The sequence below is a fragment of the Microtus pennsylvanicus genome, chromosome 2 (assembly GCF_037038515.1).
Source record: "Microtus pennsylvanicus isolate mMicPen1 chromosome 2, mMicPen1.hap1, whole genome shotgun sequence".
Classification (NCBI taxonomy): domain Eukaryota; kingdom Metazoa; phylum Chordata; class Mammalia; order Rodentia; family Cricetidae; genus Microtus; species Microtus pennsylvanicus.
This window is the reverse complement of record NC_134580.1, coordinates 131,143,023-131,162,173: the sequence shown is the minus strand read 5'-3', so window position 1 is coordinate 131,162,173 and position 19,151 is coordinate 131,143,023. Positions and strand designations below refer to the sequence as shown.

The 19,151-nt window shown below is 48.8% G+C and overlaps 1 protein-coding gene across 1 annotated transcript in view; it reads left to right on the top strand.

Moving 5' to 3' along the window:
- Uqcc1 (ubiquinol-cytochrome c reductase complex assembly factor 1) overlaps nucleotides 1-18,866 on the top strand; it is a 90,491-nt gene extending 71,625 nt beyond the window's left edge. Inside the window, exons 8-10 of the mRNA XM_075962689.1 lie at nucleotides 5,941-6,018; nucleotides 13,935-14,048; nucleotides 17,249-18,866. Coding sequence (XP_075818804.1) covers nucleotides 5,941-6,018; nucleotides 13,935-14,048; nucleotides 17,249-17,383 — 327 coding nt within the window. The 3' untranslated portion in view covers nucleotides 17,384-18,866. The remainder of the gene's footprint in view (nucleotides 1-5,940; nucleotides 6,019-13,934; nucleotides 14,049-17,248) is intronic.
- The last annotated feature ends 285 nt before the right edge of the window (nucleotides 18,867-19,151 follow it).

Genomic DNA, 19,151 nt, shown 5'->3' with positions numbered 1-19,151 from the left:
GTGAAATAACTGCCGAGTGATTCTGTTGCTCACATTACAGTGCCCTAGCCAGTTGTCAGTTTTAGCTTTTGTCACTGCATCTGTTCGTCACTGATATTTCTCTGGTTTTTCCATAAAATTCATTCTTAAGTATGATAAGCTAAAAAAAAAACTTGCTAAAACCCTAAAAGTATATCTTTACCTGATAATAAAACTTTTTTCTTTTATAATAATTAGTTTAATAATATTTTATTTGTTTGGGTATTTTGCCTGCATGTGTATTTGTGCGTTCTTGGTGCCTGTGGAGTACAGAAGAGAGCACCACATCCCCTGAGATTGGCGTTAACAGTATGAGCTAGACTCAGACCCAGGTCCTCCAAAGGACCCGCCAGGCTCTTATTCACTGAGCTGTCTGTCTGACTCGAGTAATAGTAGCTTTCTTAGAAATTTGTCTAATTATGGTTATGTTGTCATATTTCTGGGTTTGGGAGTGTATTAGCTGCTTTCATTTTTGCTGTGAACCAAAGCAACTTAGTAAAAAAGGTGAAGAAGGCATGGCAGCCGGAGCCAGATGACCAGTCTATGCACCTGCAATTAGGAAAAGATGGTGTGTGTGGCGCTTGGCTTGCTTTCTCCTTCCTGTGGTCCTGGACCCCAGCCCAGGGTATGGCATGTGTGCACATGTGTACACACACACCTCACCCATGCAAGTGCACACATAGCACACGCACATTCAGGACCTGCACACACACGTTCAAGAAGGGTCTTCTCTCCTTAGTTCAACTTACCCAGAAACTACAAGATGATTATAAATCCAGGCAAGTGACACGAAGATTAACCATCCAACGTGAGTTTGGTTTTTTTCTTTTTTGTGGTTCTGAATATTGAACCCAGAGCCCTACTGTGCTACTGTCCTGGCCTGTGTTTTATTTGGAGACAGACAGTAAAGTTGCTCAGGCTGGTTTTGAACTCACTCTGTAGCACAGGCAGCCCTTGAACTGGTGATTCTCCGCCTCAGCTTCTTGTGTCAACATTACTTGGGTTACAGGCCTGCATCACCGTCCTCATTCGTATTTCTGGCTTGCTATTCTATGATCAGAGATTTGCCCTGACTCTGGTTTCTGCTCACTCAAACTTTTCCTTCCATTACTTATTTATTTTGGCAAATGACCCTGCTTTGACCTTGTCAAATCTTGTCTTGTTCTTGTGACAATTTCTCCACTAATTTTGAGTTGTTTCCATTTTACCCCTACATCCGGAGTCCAGAAGCAAACAACCTTTGCTTTGTTTGTCTGATTCTTCATGCAACAGTGTCAGTTAGGTTGGAGGAGCCACAAGTGGACAGAGTTCTGACTATAAGGTACAGAGAAGACCTAAACATGAAGACATCCTCAAACTAAATGTAATGTGTAGAAATCCTTTCCCATCAATCATTATCAGCACAGATTTTAAACGGAAACCTTCCCAGTCATTTCCTTTTGAGCTCTGCCCTGCAGGGCCATTGTTAACACAGACTTTACCAAGCCAGCGCTGACACCTCTCTTGGGACCACACTTACAGCTTGTCAAACGAGCTGCAATCCAAAGCCTCCGAGGAACTGGGATTACAAAGCATGTACCGCCATACCTCGCGTCTTTTCTTGCTTGATTTCCTTCTTAGCAACCCTAAGGAAATGTCTGCTATGTGACCATTCAGGAATTAAGGCTGCTGGTTTTGCGGTTCTCATTGCCAACCATGTACCTTGCTTTTCATACATTATCCAGTTAGATTTTAAATATTGAGATATCTCAATAAGCAAAACTGGAATTTTAAAAATGGAGATAAAATGGTCCCCTCTCAGAGTTCATCAGGAAGGATGAATTGGGCTGATATGCATAAAGCTGGTGGCACACTTAGCTAATTATGTGACCTGTTCTCAACCTTGAATCATTCATGGTACATGTAGATTGGGGAGAAGTATTTTGGAGGCAAGATCTTTAAAGATGAGAAGGGACCAGCATCCCTTCCACTAGTAAAGACAAAAAGGACTTCTGTTAGTGTAGCTAAGAACAAGGGGGGAGCACGACACAGCCGTAGAAGTGGCAAGGTTGACTCCGATCAAGGCCTAAAATGAACATGGGAAGACCAAAGGGAGTGGGGTCAAAAAATTAACCTAGGAAAAATATCCTGAAGTCCCTTCCAGTGCTCAGGAGGCTAAACCAAGGTCTCGTTCAGTCTCTGCACCACAGTCTCGTCCTCTGTTAAGCGTAAACATCTTTAAGGGCTGCAGCAGTGAGAAGGGGACGGGGCAGAGAACTGGCCTCAGATGAACTGCCATCTCTACAGCTCACATCTCTTCCTGAGAATACTCCCATTAATTAAGCGTGTGCCCGTGAGATCCCTTCTTGCCCGTGCTCCCTGTCGGCTGTCTCATTCATTAACCTGCTGATTAGTAACCCCGAACACTTGCACCCCCTGTTTTTTGCATTCCCCTTTTAATATACTGTGCTGTTCCCCCGGGACATAAACTCCGGGACCCGTCCCTGGCCTGTTCATGTTTGTTTTCTTTGCCCCTTGTGCCTGCCTCTGCTGTAACATTTGTAGTATGTGTTAAGTAATCCTTAAGGTAACATTTTTATTATGTCATAAAAAGTGCATGGCAAATATATTATAACTCATGGACTTTGTTTAAAAATGAACGGATAATTTATTGAGTGTGTTACATGAGCCTTGCTCCCTCCCCCACTTGAGCAGAGACCTGCTGCTCATTTAGCCTAGCCTCCTATTGAGCGCTCCCACCCTGTGACATGCTGCGAAAGCAGGGCCATGGTTGGCTAGAAGTGACATCATAGTTTATGTACTCAATAAAAATTTAATTAAGTCATTACAGGAATTGCAGTCATCATTTAACCCTCTGATTTCTTCTGTTTAGTTTATTATTAAACATTCAGTAATAGCAGTCATCGAATCCTGATGGCTTATAAAATATCTGCATGAATTTTAATAGCTTAAATAAATGGGAAACTATGAGTAACTGACATAAAGGAGCCTTTCCCATGTGGTGGCTCAGTATGTATGGGTTTTCATAAAAAGCAAAGCATTATGGACAAGGATAAGATTTTAATGAGCAAACAGCCCAACACCATCTTCTGCGGGGGGATCCGTGTATTCATAAGCAACATGCTCCATCTAGGGTGATCCAGCATTGGGGAGACAGGGACCCTGCACACCAGCAGATAAATGCTTAAGTGAAGGGGGTGGAGGAGAATTGGGGTTCGGCAGAGGGAAGCTCTAGCATCGAGGACCTAGTGAGGTGAGCCTAGTGACTCAGTGCTGTCATTTCACCATGACATATGACATATACATAGACATATGACATATACATAGTGACCCTGTGCTGCAGGAGAAGCTTGCGCTGGCTTCCAGAAAGAGACCGTCTCATGAGCTAGTCTAGCCTGGGTGGTGACATTAGAAAGCCATTCCTAGCTGTGGCGGTTTGCCCCCTCTCTGTAGAAGTGATGGGGAGCTCACAGGAGGGCACTGGAGTAGAACCTGGCTACCAGTGAGCTCCTGGCTGTATTGCGCTCTCCCCAGACACTCAGCAGCCAGCCATCTTCCCATGAGATGATGCATTTGTCCCTATCTGGGCCTCTCTGGAGAACAAGAACCAAGCTTTGCAGAATAATATTTGGGGGATCTTTGGCAATACCCTTTAGGTGGTGAAGTGGGACTGTTTGCTCCGCTTCAACCCCGCTCTGATGGTAGCTTGCTGTGTAGCCTTGGGTCTGTCTCTTTCCGTGTTCTAGCCTCATTTCACCATTTATTTCCTGGGGGTCACTGGTCCAGGTGATCCCCGAAAGCCCTTCCAGCTTCAACGCTAGTTGGCATGATGCGGAACGTAAGCTAACTCTGCCGTCTGAGCAGCTTGGGTAAATGTTTTCCTAGGAGTGGTGCCTTGCCTTATGTTGGATGCCCCTGGCATGCTTTTTTGGCTCTGGTCGTCTTGCACATTTAGAAGAACAACTAGTCCCTAAGTAAGGAAGAACCCAAGTGTGTTAAGAGGGCTAGCTGACCTCTTGTCCTCACGTGACAGAAGGAACTCCTAGCTCTGGCCTGTTCTGAGTCTCACCGCGGCACACTAGATGAAGCAGTAAGAAGAAATACAGTGGTGTATATTTCTGGAATTCCAGAAACAGGGAAGGTGCTTCTTTAGCAAAAACAAAAGAATTTGTGTCACTGGAGAGGGCATGCTATGAATGGCCCTTGCTTTTTTGCTTTTGTTTGTTTGTTTGTTTGGGGTGCTGAACCCCCGGCCTCACACATGCTAGGAAAGTACTCAGCCCTAAGCTACATCCCCAGCCCTGGGTGGTGACCTTGCATGGATTTATTATGTTATGCCTGTCTTAGCCCCTGTCCTGGACCAGGTGTTTGGGTGCCAAAATGATTCAGTCCTGTTTCTTGTGACCAAGCTTGAGTAGCTCCCAGACTGGTGGGAAAGACATGTATAAGCAGCTCCAACCATACTGTATACCCAGGGGGAAAGCACAAAGGAGCAGTGGCTAATGTGGCCTGGCTTGAAGGTGGGGAGGAAAGGTCATGGCTTACACGCCCAGCTACCAGCAATCTCATATTTTCCAGCCTCGAACCTCACAATTCTCTCTTCATTGCTGAACATTGTTCATGACTGTAAAGCACTGGGACTGCTTTTGGTTTTAGTTTTGTGTAAACAAGGCAGGTCTTACTCACAGTTCCGTGTGTTTGCAGAGTTAGCTGCCGTTTACCAAGACTTCCAGGGTATGCTGTTAACTTAATGAATGAATGCAAACGGACTTCTTTGCTCTTGAAAACAGTTTTTGTGTGCAGGGCATTTAAGAAGACAAAACAGCCTTAGAGAGCTTGGCTTGCTCAAGACCGCATCCAAAATATATACCGGAGTTAGGACTTGAATCTGGGTTTTCTGAGTCTAAACCTAAACTCTCTTGCCTTTTTTGACCTCCAGAGACCAGTTATGAACCCCAGGATAAAAGTCACTCAGTCTTTGATTTATTGTGTGTTATACTTTGAATGTAAACTGTCCCCCTACAGGCTCATGTGTCTAGACACTTAGTTTCTAGGTGATGGACCTGTTAGGCTGTGGAACTCTTGAAATGGCAGCTACCTGGAGGGGGGGAGTATTGCAGGGGGCCAGACTTTGAGGAGTACAGTAGGGCCTCACCTTTACTCCAAGCTTTCTGCTTCCCAACCCACCAAGATGTGAACTAGCAGCCTCACTCCCCGCCATTTGCCTACAGCCACATCTTCCATTGCTCAGTGGACTGTGTCCTCTTAGAACTGTGAACCAAAATGAATCCTTCCTCCCTTAGGTAACTTCATTCAGGTATTTTACATACATATACATATTAGTAAGACAATAATAATTTAAATTACATTTACCTACTGATGTGTGTGTGCATATGGAGGTCAGAGAACAACCTGTAAGTGTCACTTTTCTCCTTCCATCGTGTGGGTCCTGGGGCTCGAACTCGCAGTTGTCAGACTTGGTAGCAAGCACCTTTGCCTGCCAAACCATCTCAGTGGCCCTTCTGTTGTTTTCAGGACAAGGTGGCCTTTGGTCCAGGCTGTATGACCTTGTTATGACCTTGAACTTGAACATGCATACTTGCATACACACACAACGCTAGGGGTTACAGGAGTGGGCCTGTTTTTCTATGCTGGGCTGTGTGGTCCAGTACTCAGACTGTTTCTGATCCTTTGTGCTGATCAGCACTAAAGCAGAGCGCTCGTGTAGTTGAAGGTTGAGTCATTAAAATGAACGTAGTTTTGAATCAAAACCTGAACGAAGTGACAGTTTCATTGTGGAAAATCCTGACAGCCGGGGACTTGAAATGGACTGGCAGCTTAAACTGAGTCCCTTTCTCTTTCACACCTGTGACAGCTAAGGACATCATGCTTTTCCTTACTTTCTTACCTTTGTTTTTGTAGGTTAATTCCTATCTCCTAAAGAAGAACATGGCCCTCATGACAAACAATTTCTATGCGGCAATCTTGGGATATGATGAGGTAAGATCATTTGTCGAGCCTTAGGCCCCGGCCCCCCCCCCCCCCCCGCAAAGGCGCACCAGCCTTCTTCCCTCCACCCCTCTTCCTTTCCATTTAAAGAATTTTTTTTTAATGTGTATGTGTCTGTGTGAGTGTCTGGCACACGTGTGTAAAAGTGCATATCAGGGCCTGTGGAGGCCAGGAAAGGGCACCAATCCCCTGGAGCCGGAATTAATGGATTTTAAGTTGTGAACCACACAGTGTGGGTGCTGAGAACCAAAGTGGTACACAACCACAGCCAATCCCGGCAAAGCCTCCCCCTACATGTGTATGTACGTGTGCGTGTGCGTGTGTGTGCGTGTGCGTGTGCGTGTGCGTGTGCGTGTGTGTGTGTGCACGTGTGTGTGCGTGTGCGTGTGTGCACGTGTGTGTGCGTGTGCGTGTGTGCACGTGTGTGTGCGTGTGTGTGCGTGTGCGTGTGTGTGCGTGTGTGCGCGTGTGTGTGTGTGCACGTGTGTGTGCACGTGTGTGTGCGTGTGCGTGTGTGTGTGTGTGCACGTGTGTGTGCGTGTGCGTGTGTACTTGCAGAAGCCAGAAGAGGGTGCTGGATCCCCCAGAGCTGAAGGTACAGGCAGTTGTGATTCACTGATTTGTGTGCGCAGAACCCCACTTGTGACCTCTGTAAGAGCAGCAGGCGCTTGTAGCCGCTGAGCCATCTCCAGCCCCGAGGGGATTGTGTGAAGGAAGCCTTGAGGACCATATTCTCCGCTTGCCGTTTTTGCTTACTATTAATTTCTTCGCCTTCTTTGAGTGCTTGGGGAAAGAGAACATTGTATAATTTGATCAAGCCTTTAACACGTTAGCATTGAGTGCCTGCTGAGTGCTGAATGGGGCCAAAGGCGAATCAGACACTGCTATGGTCCCAGCTCTTGCCAGAGAATGCAAGACACTCATATGTCAACAGCATGATCTGTGGGACTGATGTATTCTGTTGTATTTTCATTTTAAAGCAGCGCTTTATACTTGTTTTTGTGTATGAACTTTTTGCCTCTGCGTATGTATGATCCGTGAGTGCCTGTGCCTGTGCAGGCCTGAAGGGGCACTGGATCCTCTGGACTGGAGTGAGGATGGTTGTGGAAGCTGGGAATTGAATCCAGTTCCTCTGCAAGGGCAACAAATGCTCTAGACTGCTGAGCCATCTTTCCAGCCCCCAGTATGCTCATTTTTGTGTTTTCAAGGCAGGGTTTCTCTGTGTAGCCCTGGCTGTCCCGGGAAACTCCCTCTGTAGGCGAAGCTGGCCTCAAACTCAGAGATCCATCGGCCTCTCCCTCTGCCTCTCCCTCCCAAGTTCTGGGATTGAAGGCGTGGCCATCACACCTAGCTGCATATATTTATTTTTAAAGTCCACAAAACTGTACATATCTGCTTGAAATACAAATAAAGACCTAGTTCTTCTCCAGCCCCGAAGGAGAAGTCGTCATAGATCATCGAGTCTCCTTCCAGGTGTCCCCTGTGCACAGACAGCAATTCCTCGCCTGCACACTTTTCTGTAGAGTGCTTTATGCACAGAGCTATGCGTGTTGAACAGTCACAATCTCAAACTTAAAGTCTGCCCAGTGAATGCCAGTTCTCCATTTCCTCCTCCTCCTAGTCCCTGGCAACCACTTTTTTATTTTCTGTTTCTCTGAATTGACTAGGAACTCTTGTGAGTAGAATCTTACAGTGTCTGCTCTTTTGTGGCTGGCTTATTTCACCTAGAAGTGTGTCTCCAGGTTCATCCATATTGTGTGTCATTTCTCAGCCCTCCGGCTCTATTATGGAAATTTCAGGTGCGATGAACACCTGTATATGCACTCCCGGCACTCATCATACCTCAGCTTTTCCTTGATGAATGTTGTGCTTTTAAACTCATTTTGTGGCTAACTTTGTGAGAGCACCGCCTCCTAGGAAAGGATCCTGACCTTCCCCAGGCTGAGCTCATCCCACCTACTGTGACTGCTCACAGCGCTTCCCAGCATTAACCGTCTGTCACCTGGCTGGGTGTGGGTTTCTTCTGGGAAGTGACAATGCCCAATTGTTTCTGATGTCTAACACGGTGCTTGGCATGCCGGTGCGGAGGGGAAGAAATGTACAAGGGGAAGAAATGTACAGGGTAGGGCTGGGGTGTAGCTCGGCAGAATTCTCAAAGCCCTGGGTTTGATTCTCTGAACTGAGTGAAACTGGGCATGGTGGCACATGCCTGTAATCTCGGCTGGCATGTTCTATCATCAGTTCGTTCATGTTAGGGATTGAGCCCAGGGCTTTGTGCATTCTAGGCAAGCACTCTGCCAGCTGAGCTATGTTTCCAGCCCACTTTTTTTAAGTCTCCTGCTTCATTGTTTGAGAATTTCATGCACGCATATCACGTGTTTTGATTAAATCCACCTCCCATTCCCTCTCCTACAATTCCCCTACCACCTTTCCCTTCCAACTTCATCTGCCCTTTTTTTCTTTTTTCTTCTCTTTTCTTTTTCTTTCACCCCCCTGATTTCACTTGTTGCTGTCTGAATGTGCATGGGTCTAGGACCGTCTGCTGGAGCCTTCATGTTCTGCACCCAGGAGACACTTTAAATCTGATCCCTAAACCCTCTGAAGGCTTTGCTCCAGTAGGAGCCACCTGGTTCTTTAGCAAGCACCCAGGTGGCATGAACAGGAAAGCTTGGAAAATATGCTAGTTACCTGGGATACTTTCTAGAACTTTAGTGGCAAGAATCCATTACCCAAAGTTTCTGTCTTAACTGGTATGGGTTGACAGCCATAGATGTAAAAGTTCCCAAGGGGCTGGAGAGATGGCTCAGCAGTTAAGAGTACTAGCTGCCCTTCCAGAGGACTCGGGTTCAATTCCCAGCACTCACATGGCAGCTCACAACTGTCTGCAACTCCAGTTCCAGGGGACCTGACACAGACAAAACACTAAGGTGCATGATATAAAATTAAATAAAAAATAAACAACAACAACAAAAGTTCCCAGAAGGTTTAGATGAGTAAATCCAGCCAGAACACCTTTTCTTGGATTTTGGTTTTGTTTGTTTGTTTTTTTTTTGTTTTGTTTTGTTTTTTGTTTTTCGAGACAGTGTTTCTCTGTGGTTTTGGAGCCTGTTCTGGAACTAGCTCTTGTAGACCAGGCTGGTCTCGAACTCACAGAGGCCTGCCTCTGCCTCCCGAGTGCTGGGATTAAAGGCGTGCGCCACCACCGCCCGGCCTTTTCTTAGATTTTGAAGTGCACGTGAATCACATACAAAATGGGGTAAAATTTGTGTTAGACTCGGCCATTGTGGGTTGGAACCCAAAGAACTTCAGAGAAGCTTCAAGCCGCGCAGTGCGGCCGTTTTTCAGAACACTCTATAGTCACAGTGTTCTGGACCTGCCCAAGATGAGCTGCTTGCCACTGTTCTCGATTTCATTAAATAAACTTGTCACCGCCTCATCATGTTGGTCCCATTGGTGCTCCGTAACCGCAGGCCAGAAACCACTGTGGTAGACAATGAGGAAAGTTCTGTTGGGCTGCACCGGTCTGCAGCGAGCCCTTCACATGTGGCTGGCTCATCCTTCCCTCCCTGTCTTCCTGCTCTGTTGAGCTCAGATGCTTCACCATATCACAGGCCTTGTGTGAGCTGTTGTGCTGTTGCGTGCCCGCTCTAGCTGTCTCTTATTGCCTGTCCTCCGAGGGGGGCCTTTGGCCTCGCTGCCCTTCTGGCCATTGAATGTTGAAGTCAGTAGCCGGGAAGGGGCCAGTCAGCTTGTTATTGTGAAGGACACTCTGTGTTTATGCATTTTTCTCTGTTGGTTAGAATATTCTGCAACTTTCTTCCTACTCCCCATCTCTTTAAAGGCTAACTTAATGGGGCTGGAGAGATGGCTCAGCAGCTAAGAGCACTGGCTTCTCTTTCAGAGGTCCTGAGTTTAATTCCCAGCACACACATAGTGATTCCCAACCATGTATAGTGAGATCTGGTGCTCTCTTCCGGCCTGCAGACATACATGCAGGCAGAGCACTGTATACACAATAAATAAGTAAATAAATAAATAATTTTTTTGAAAGACTGACTTATGTATGTATGTGTATTTGCCTGAATGTAATGTATTCACCGTGTGCATACCAGATACAGTGGAGGCCAAAAGAGGGCATCAGATCCCCTGGAACTAGAGTCACCACCATATAGGTGCTGGGGACCAAAATCAGATCTGCAAGTGCACTGAGCCGTTTCTGCAACTCACAGAGATCCTCCTGCCTCCATCTCTTAAGTGCTGGGATTAAAGCTGATCCTGCCTATTCTGTTTTGTTTGTTGGTTTTTTGTTTTAGTTTTAGTTTAGTTTTTTTTTTAAACAATTTCTTTGGTAACCCTGGATGTTCTGAAACTCACTGGCCTGGAACTCAAGAAGTCCACCTGCCTCTACCTCCTGGGTGCTGGGATTAAAGGCGCGTGCCACCACTGCCCAGATGTTCCTCCCTATTCTTATAGGTCACTTCTTTGCACACTTCTTTCCTAAGCTCTCTAGATCTCTCTGGCTTTTACTCTTCATCTCACCATGTATCTATCCATTATCAGTGTTTTGGGCATGTTTGTCACGTGTGGTAGGTGAGGAAAATGTTGGTGAATCAAGCATGGTTCAGTCTCTTGCCCGGTGGAGTTCCTGAGACAGGCGGCACACAAGTCAGTACTGACTAAGCAGACACATGTTTGCTCACTAATAGAGGGCACTGATGGAGACTAGCAGTGGACAATACAGTATGGGCTGGGAGGAGCTCTCCAAAGACTTACTCAGAAGGAAAGACTGAAGAAAGGGGAAGGCAAAGGCAGCGATGGTCTCACCAAGGAATTTAGCATTTGTTCACTGCCCAAGATTTTGCTCTGTGCTACCTTCTCCCTTCTGGATTGCAAGCCCCTGAGAACTGAGCCCAGTCGCTAGGACTCTGTGCTCTTAGCATTGTGCTAGGCACATAGTGGAAGTCGCCACTCGAGGGCAGTACCACACCTTCCTCTGTTACTCTAGACCACACACCCTAATTTCCTAAGGAATGCCTTCTTTTATGCCATGAGGTAACAGTGGGCCCATACTAGACTGTGGGAAATTGGCCCTGCACCCTAATGCTTGGTACCTTTCTCCTCTTCTGCTTCTTGCCATTCAGATTTGCGCACTTGAATAGACTCCCGTTTGTTTCCAATGAGTTCCTAGCAGTCTGATGGAAAGAAGGCAGCAGCTGGGTCTGGTGTTGGAGTCTGCCATTTTCAGCACTCTGGATCTGTGCCAGGGCTGGGTGATGGCTAGGCAGGCACCATCCCCTGACCTCAGCAATGCAGGCCGGTTCCTCTCTCAACACCAATTACCTCGCTAACCCCTGAATCTCAGTACTTATCTGAGTGGGGTAATAATACCTGTGTTCTCTGGTGCAGGTAATCATTAGACGCTGGCTGGCAAGGAGACCTGGGAATCTGGAACAGCTTCTTCGAAGGGCTAGAAGGGCCAGCGCCTCCTGAGTCCCCCTCTGCCCTCTAACTGCTCAGGACCCCTCTGTATGCATTTGCAGCTCCGGGATCCCTGATTGCAGCAAGCTGTGACTCCCCTGCTTCTATTTTTCTGGGCTCTGCTCATTCTCCAAGCCCATTTGACACTCCATCTCACCTTCCCATATCACATAAGTGGGTCTCTGCCAGCAGCGTCCCGCCTGTGCCCAGGGCACTTCACACACAGGCGAGCTGTTGTGTTAGCAAATGGCTCGCGGGAGGATGATGTGCCCGAGCTTGTCCTTGGCCGTCGTTGCCATCTGCTAGGAGAAGCGGATTTCCCCAGCTCGACCATCACACCAGGACAGTCTTCAGCCTTGGACCTGGGGGGTTCTTTAGCAGAAGGTACCTCAAGTGGGTGGAATGCTTCCCACCTGTCTGTTAACTCCCCGCACGTAGGTTGAACCTGGAGTCAGCCTTATATACCACAGGGCCACGAGGCTAGAGCACAAAGTGTCCCTGTGTCTTTGTAATCCTTTCTAGGCAGAGAGCCTCCCATGGACATTGTCTCTTTAATGCAACTCTGTGGGATAGGAATTAATCAGGCTCAGCTAACTAGTGAGAAACTGAGGCTCCAGGGGGGCTAACGGCTTTGCAAAGGCCACACTACCATAAAGCGACAGAGCTGGCATTGAACTTAGGTAGTCTGGCTCCAAGATCCCACTGTCGTCTCAACTCTGTTAGCTTCCAGCTAAAGCATGCTTTTGTTGATTGTACCCAATACATATCACTTTTTAAAATGGCTTTGTAGCCTGGCACAATGGCACATGCCTGTAATTCTAGTACTTGGGAAGTGTAGGCAGAGAGGGTCGGGAATCCAAGGTCTCCCTTGGCTATCTAGAGAGTTTGAGGGCAGCCTTGGGTACATGAGACTGTCACAAAAATCAAAAGGCTGTGCTGGTGAGAGTTACCACCAAGCCTTCTGGGCCAGGCCAGATCCCAGGGCCCACCTGGTGAAAGGAGAGAACCAAACCTTGCAAGCTTTCCTCTGCCGTCTGCACACTCTCTGTGGTGTGTGCACGCCCATACCCACATGCATGCAGAATCAATAAGTGTAATTATTTTTAAAAAGCCTTTCCTTTTTGTGTGGTGGTGCTAGGACTCCAGGGCTTTGAAGACACTAAGCAAGTATTCCACCACCGCACCACACCCCCAGGCCACATTACCTCATCTTTGTAATTCGAGGATGCTGTAGGTAGAGCGAGTATTTTCTTTCACGTCTACCACGCAAGTCCTGGGGCAATAGCCATGCACCACCCCACCCCTTTTAGAACGCTGTTTCCATCCCTCTGAGTATCCAAGAAGCCCTAAGACTCGGATTTAGCCATAACCATTGACCCTGACTGTGGCAGACAGAGCTCAGACTAGGTCCAGCCTTCTGAGTCCAAGGCAACGCTTCAGTTCCATGTCCTACTTTGGCACAAAGGCAGAAGCACTTCCCAGGGCCTTTCCCTTCAGTTCCCTTCATCCTCCCTGCCCTAGAGGTCTGAGCTAGAAAATGGCTGTAATTGGCCTCTATAATAATATCTGGGCTTCCAAACAGAGTTCCCAGTGCCAGTAGAGGCAATATCGGGCACACAGACAGGTTCTGAGCATTGCCCTATGCGACTCTTGTGGCCCATGGCAAACCTACTAAACAGCCTGTTCCTTTCCTCAGAGTCTGGGCCTGTCATTGCCAGATGGGTGACAGCAAAGGCAAGGTACCTAGTTCCCTCTCCCAAAGAGCCAGCTACCTTCCTTGCAGGTGTGTGACCTTGGACCAAGCAACTCTGAGCAGTTCGCACCCATCCCCATGCCCAGGCAAACACAGACTTGCAATGCTGCCAGCCCGCACCCTGTGAACAGCAGCAGAAGTATGGCTACCACACTACCCTTGCTGGGTCCTGCAGACACTCATTGCCTACTCCAGGGACAGTGGGTGTAGGTGAGTGGCCATACCTGGAAGGTGAGTGCCAGCTCTACATTACCTTAGCCAGTCCTCCTCCTGTATAAAAAAATATTGAGGGGCTGGAGCGATGACTTGGTGATGAAGAGCACTGGCTGTTCTTCCTGAGGAGCCGGGTTTAATTCCTAGCACCCACATGATGGCTCACTGCAATTCCAGTTCCAGGGGATCTGACACCCTCTTCTGGCCTCCATGGGTAGCAGGCACTCATATACATAAAATTTATTTCTAAACAAAGAAGAAACACTCGGGAGGCAGAGACAACTTTGTGAGTTCCAGCCTGGTCTACAGAATGAGTTTCAGGCCAGCCAGAGCTACACAGTAAAACCCTGTCTCAGCAAACCCCCGCCCACGCTTCAAAAAAAAAAAAAAAGTTGGTCTCCTGTTCAAACATCCCAGCTTTTGTATCACGGCTCTGCAAGACATATCCCGTTCTATGTTCTAGGGGATCCTTTCGGATGATCGTGGGCTAGCTGCTGCCCTCTGGAGAACCTTCTTCAACCAGAAATGTGAAGACCCTCGGCAGCTTGAATTGCTGGTGGAGTACGTGAGGAAACAGGTTAGCGGCCTCTCCCTGCTCACAGCTGGTGGCAGTTGAGTCCCCCTGAGTGCATGGTGCTGGCATCTTGGAAGGTCATGAGGTCATGAGAGGCTGACTGGCCAGGAGGTAGTTTAGGGGGTTCTGGTCCAACCACATCAGGAGCAAGCACTAATGAAAACGAGCCTCCTTCCTTCCTTCCTTCCTTCCTTCCTTCCTTCCTTCCTTCCTTCCTTCCTTCCTTCCTTTATCCTTCCTTCCCTCCCTCTCTCCCTCCTTCCTTCCTTCCTTCCTTTATCCTTTCTTCCTTTATCCTTCCCTCCCTCCCTCCCTCCCTCCCTCCTTCCTTCCTTCCTTCCTTCCTTCCTTCCTTCCTTCCTTCCTTCCTTTCCTCTCTCCCTCCCTTTCTTTATCCCTCCCTCCCCCTCCCTCCCTCCTTCCCTCCCTCCCTCCCTCCCTCCCTTCTTCTTCCTTTCAGGCTTCACGTAGCCCAGACTAGCCTTGGATTCCTGATCCTCCTGTCTTCATCTGTGAGCCACCAGGCATAGCTTAAACATGAACATCTTTGACCAGGCATAGTGGCACTTGGGGAGCAGAGGCAGAAGCAGACAGGTTCCTGTGCGTTCGAGGCCAGCTTGGTCGACATAGAGAGGGTTCCAGGACAGCCAGGGCTACATAGTGAGACCCTGTGGGGGAGGGGGGGTACACGAGACAGCAAAACAAACAAAAAGCAACAACAGTGAGGACCAAGCACACTTTGTATCCAACTGTGAACAAAGAATGGGCACCTTTAGTATCCAGCTGTGAACCAGGCTGAGGATCCCAGAAGTGGGGACGGAGAGGAAAGGAAGAGCCTGCTGCTTTCAGAAAGCCGAGGTATTCATTTGCTGTTTCATTACCTGCTGGTGCTAGGTGCCAAGCTAAGTACTATTCTCTCAGTCCTGGAAATGTGGCATGAGGCATACATAATGTCACCCACTGTGCCTGTGTGCATTCCTGTACTCCTGACTGCTGGCAGAACCAGGCTCCAGGCAGCACCCGACAGACGCTTCTCCAGCTCTCCCCACCGGCTTATTCTGCACTGTCAAGCAGGGTCCCCATGCCAGGTCCCTACCCCTCTGGCTTTTCAGGATTCCTGACCCTAAGGCTTCCAGGAGGAGCTCCTTGTGAGGACTGCTTGAGCACAGGGCAGAATTAACTCCTGCTCTCCCGCCCTAGATCCTGCATGGATTAGAAGCACATGCCTTCTGCATGAATGGATTCACTCATCCTGAGGCGGGCCATGGAGGCTTTTCTGGGGTCTCCCAGTGGTTCACCCTGCACGACTGGCCTCAGAACCCAAGCTGGGTGAATCATTTAACCACTAGAGGCCACAGCTGCTGCAGACAGCTCACCAGCTTGAGCTGTCTGTGAGTCACACCTTTGCTTCATGGACTTGGCCCCTGGGGCTGAAAGGGCATCATGCCATAGTAATCCTTGAGTTCACCTCCATGGCCTTGCTAGCCTCCAACAAGCAGGACGGGGAAGGCCAGACCCCAGCTCTGGAGGAGACTGGCTAATGGGTCTAGCTGGTTGCTGAGGCTGTTGGTAGCCAGAGCGTAGGGAGTCCCAGAGGCCAACACTGCCATTTGACTGTTCTTCAGATCCATCAGAGCCGGGGCAAAGGCACTGTGGCTAGAGAGCCTCACCCTTAGACAGGAGTTGAAATTGGCAAAGTAAACACTTTTTTTAGAGACCCACCCATTCTTTCCTATCTGTCCTGGTGGGCTCGTGCCAGAGGCCATGACAAGGCACAGCCAGATCCTCTCTCCAGGGGTCCCAAAAGGAGGATTTGCCATAACTAGTGTCCCTCATTTGGCCCCCTTAGAAGTGGGCAGTGGTGGGGCCCTAAGAAAGCAAGGAGCTTCTGATGGGGGCTCAGTTCTGTCACGCCTGAGCACACCTGCCGTGTCAGGCCTGGGCCGAGCAGAGTGCCAGGAGCCAGACAAGCACACAGGCAGCCCTGGAGGCAGTTGGCCAGTCCGTAGTGTGAGCTGGGTTCAGGAGGGTGCTGGGGAAGCCAGGAAAAGGCATGTTCTGACATGGTGTGTCGGGGCAGCCCGGGAAGCTGGGCCTTGAGCCGTCTCTGCGTCTCTGGTCCCACACAATAAATTGGTTACTATTTGGTAACCCGTCTGCAGTTAAAGTTAACCCAGGATGTAGGCAAAGTGGTAGAGGAGCTGGAGCAAGGTGTGGCCTATGGCGGAGTTGAACTGCAGACCCTGGAATGCTGGGCTCTCGGGTCAGAGGCTGGGGCTAAGTTCAAGAGGCAGTCTCAAAATGAAACAGGAGCAGTATGTGCTCTTGGAAGAGGAGATGATCCAAGGCCTAAGATGAAGCCCTAGTCTTCCTTGCTCTCCCCATAAGGAAGTCTGCCATGTGGGGCAGGACAAACTGGACCCACCGGGCAGCATCAGGACCATGAAAGGATGAAGGTGTCAAAGACGTTAGGAAAAGTGTTGATGTGCCAGTATTCTGCATGCACTTCACTGCCCCCCCCCCCCCCCGCGCCGTGCTTCGTAAGATACACATTTCCGGCTGCTCTGGGACAAGGGGACGAAGTTTCAAAAGTGACCACTTCGTGTAACAGCACCAGTGACAGGCAGAGAGTAGACAGGATGACTTCCGGAAATCATCCGTTCTACCTTCTTGGCCTGCAAGAACTTGTAATGAGGGGTAGCAGAGGTCCCTCATAGGGGATGGGTGGAGCAAGGATACGTGATAGGAATTTCCTAAAACATCGACAGTGTGATTCCCTAGGTCATTGGCTCTCAACCTTCCTGATGCTGAGGCCCTTTAGTGCGGCTCCTCACATTGTGGGGACCTCACCATAAAATTACTTTGTTGCAGCTGGATCGTTGCTACTTTGTAACTGTAATTTTGCTACTGTTATGAATTGTAATGTAAATACCTGCTATGCGGGATATCTGATATGTGACCCCTTTGAGAAGGGTTGTTCGCCCCAAGGGATCACATGACCCACACGTTGAGAACCACTGCCCTAGGCCATTATTTCTCCAAATCCCCTTAGTGCTGTAATCTGGGAGCTGGACCGTCAGATTGCTACCAACACTCCCTCCCCTTCTCTTCTCCTCCTTCCTCTTCCCTTTCCTCCCCTTGGGGAAGCTGTCTTTGCCACCCCCACTTATGCCTTTTCTCTGTCCCCTGCTCTCTACTTCCAGATGCAATACCTGGACTCCATGAACGGTGAGGATCTACTTCTGACAGGGGAAGTGAAATGGCGCCCTCTGGTGGAAAAGAACCCACAAAGCATCTTGAAGCCCCATACTCCTACTTACAATGATGAGGGCCTTTGAGACACTGGCCCCTCTGGACAGTTAGCTGGCTGGCTTGGAGGAACCTCCATGGAAGAAGTGCCTGTTTGTCCAAGGACCCTGAAGAAGGTGGCCTGAACTGACTTTTGAACAGCACCTGTTGAATACTCAGCTCATTTGTGTTGAGTTTCTTCTTCTGAGCCTAGGAGTCTGATCCAGTGGGAGTCCTGCTTGTGTGTGTGGTGGGGGGATCCTCTCGCTCTTCTGACATGTTGCCTCCCTCAAGAGAAGCTCCAAGCACACTTTCCAAGTCCCTTAAGCAACACACGTGACTGAGAGCTTTTCCAGAAGGCTGAGGAAGAGATGAGTTGGTTAGAAATCGGGCCCACCCACCCAGGTCCCCCTGTGCCTAGGAGCAGTTTCTAGTGCTAAGTCAAGATGGGTAACCATATACTGGCCCCCAGCTGTGAGCCATGGGGTTGAAGTAGCCATTAAAAAAACCAACTTATTTCTGCCATGGTTCTTCTTTGTTCCAGGGTCTTTTAGAAACATAGGAAAGCCGGATGTGGTGGCACATGTCTTTAATCCCAGCAATGGGAAGCAGAGGCAGGCTAATCTCTGAGTTTGAGGCCAGTCTGGTCTACAAAGGTGAGTTCCAGGACAGCCAGGGCTACACAGAGAAACCCTGTCTCAAAAACAAAACAAAGAAACATAGGCCAGATGGTGGATGCTCCACGCTCGAGAATTAGCTCCGGCCGCTCTCTGCTCCCGCTCCTGTCTCCAGTTCACAGAGAGGAGTCCTTGTGTGGGCAAAACATAGTCTGCCAGGCGCATTCTCTGGGACCCAGGAGGCCTTTGTGGGCCAAGGGGCTCGTCATATCCTAAGTCATTTAGAAAGAGGTCTTGAGGACAAAAGTCCCTTTGTCACCCACAGTGGACTGGGAAGGAATGCTCTGACTTTCCTCTCTCAGCCTCCTTTGACACAAGATAGCAAGAACATTCTTCCTTGCCTGTTGGTACCATCCCAAGCCCCAGCCGAAGCCCGGTTTCCACCCCCTCCCCAGCTTCTAGAGCATGTACTGGAAGGGGCACCTGGTCTGAGCACTTAGGGGACCTGTTCTCTCCTCTCTGAGAGCTTGGGTCATCTCTTGGAAGGTTTTCTGAAATTGAGGGTAGGGGGTAGGTCCCGCCGTGCCCCTCTCTCCCCCATCCAGCTCCCTTCATTGAGTTGCTATAAAATGAGTCACATACAGAAACTCTATACTGTGCGCTCTGCGCCACTTCTGTGAAAACATTACAAATCAAGCCGCCTTCCGTTGGTTTATTTAAGATGCTTTTGTCGCAAGCGGGGCCCTGGAGTGAAGCGTCCTCTGTGAGTGTGAGATAGTAACACCTTGTAACTCATTACATCTGGGCACTGTTTTCATAAACCAGAGGCGAGCCAGGCAGGAATTTGCTGATTAATTTATTTTTAATGGAGTGAAGTATGCCACGCACCAAAATAAACTTTCCTGTGTGTACCTAACTGCTCCTGGAATGGATGGAAAAATTAATGGGACAGATTGGCTCCTAGCTCTGCACATTAATTCATATATAAAAGTTATTTGAGCGTTAACCCATTTGCTGCCCAGGGCAGCTCCCCAGCCACAGATCCCAGCGCATGGCACCAGTTTAGCTACTGGGCTTGCTTTCCTGTCAGGGAACCTTGAGTTTGCAGCCATTTCAAAGGTCACTAGGGCCCATCCTGGTGCCCTTGCCTACCTTTCTTAGGTTCTGTGTTCATGCAAACCCTAGCTGAATCCAGCAACGG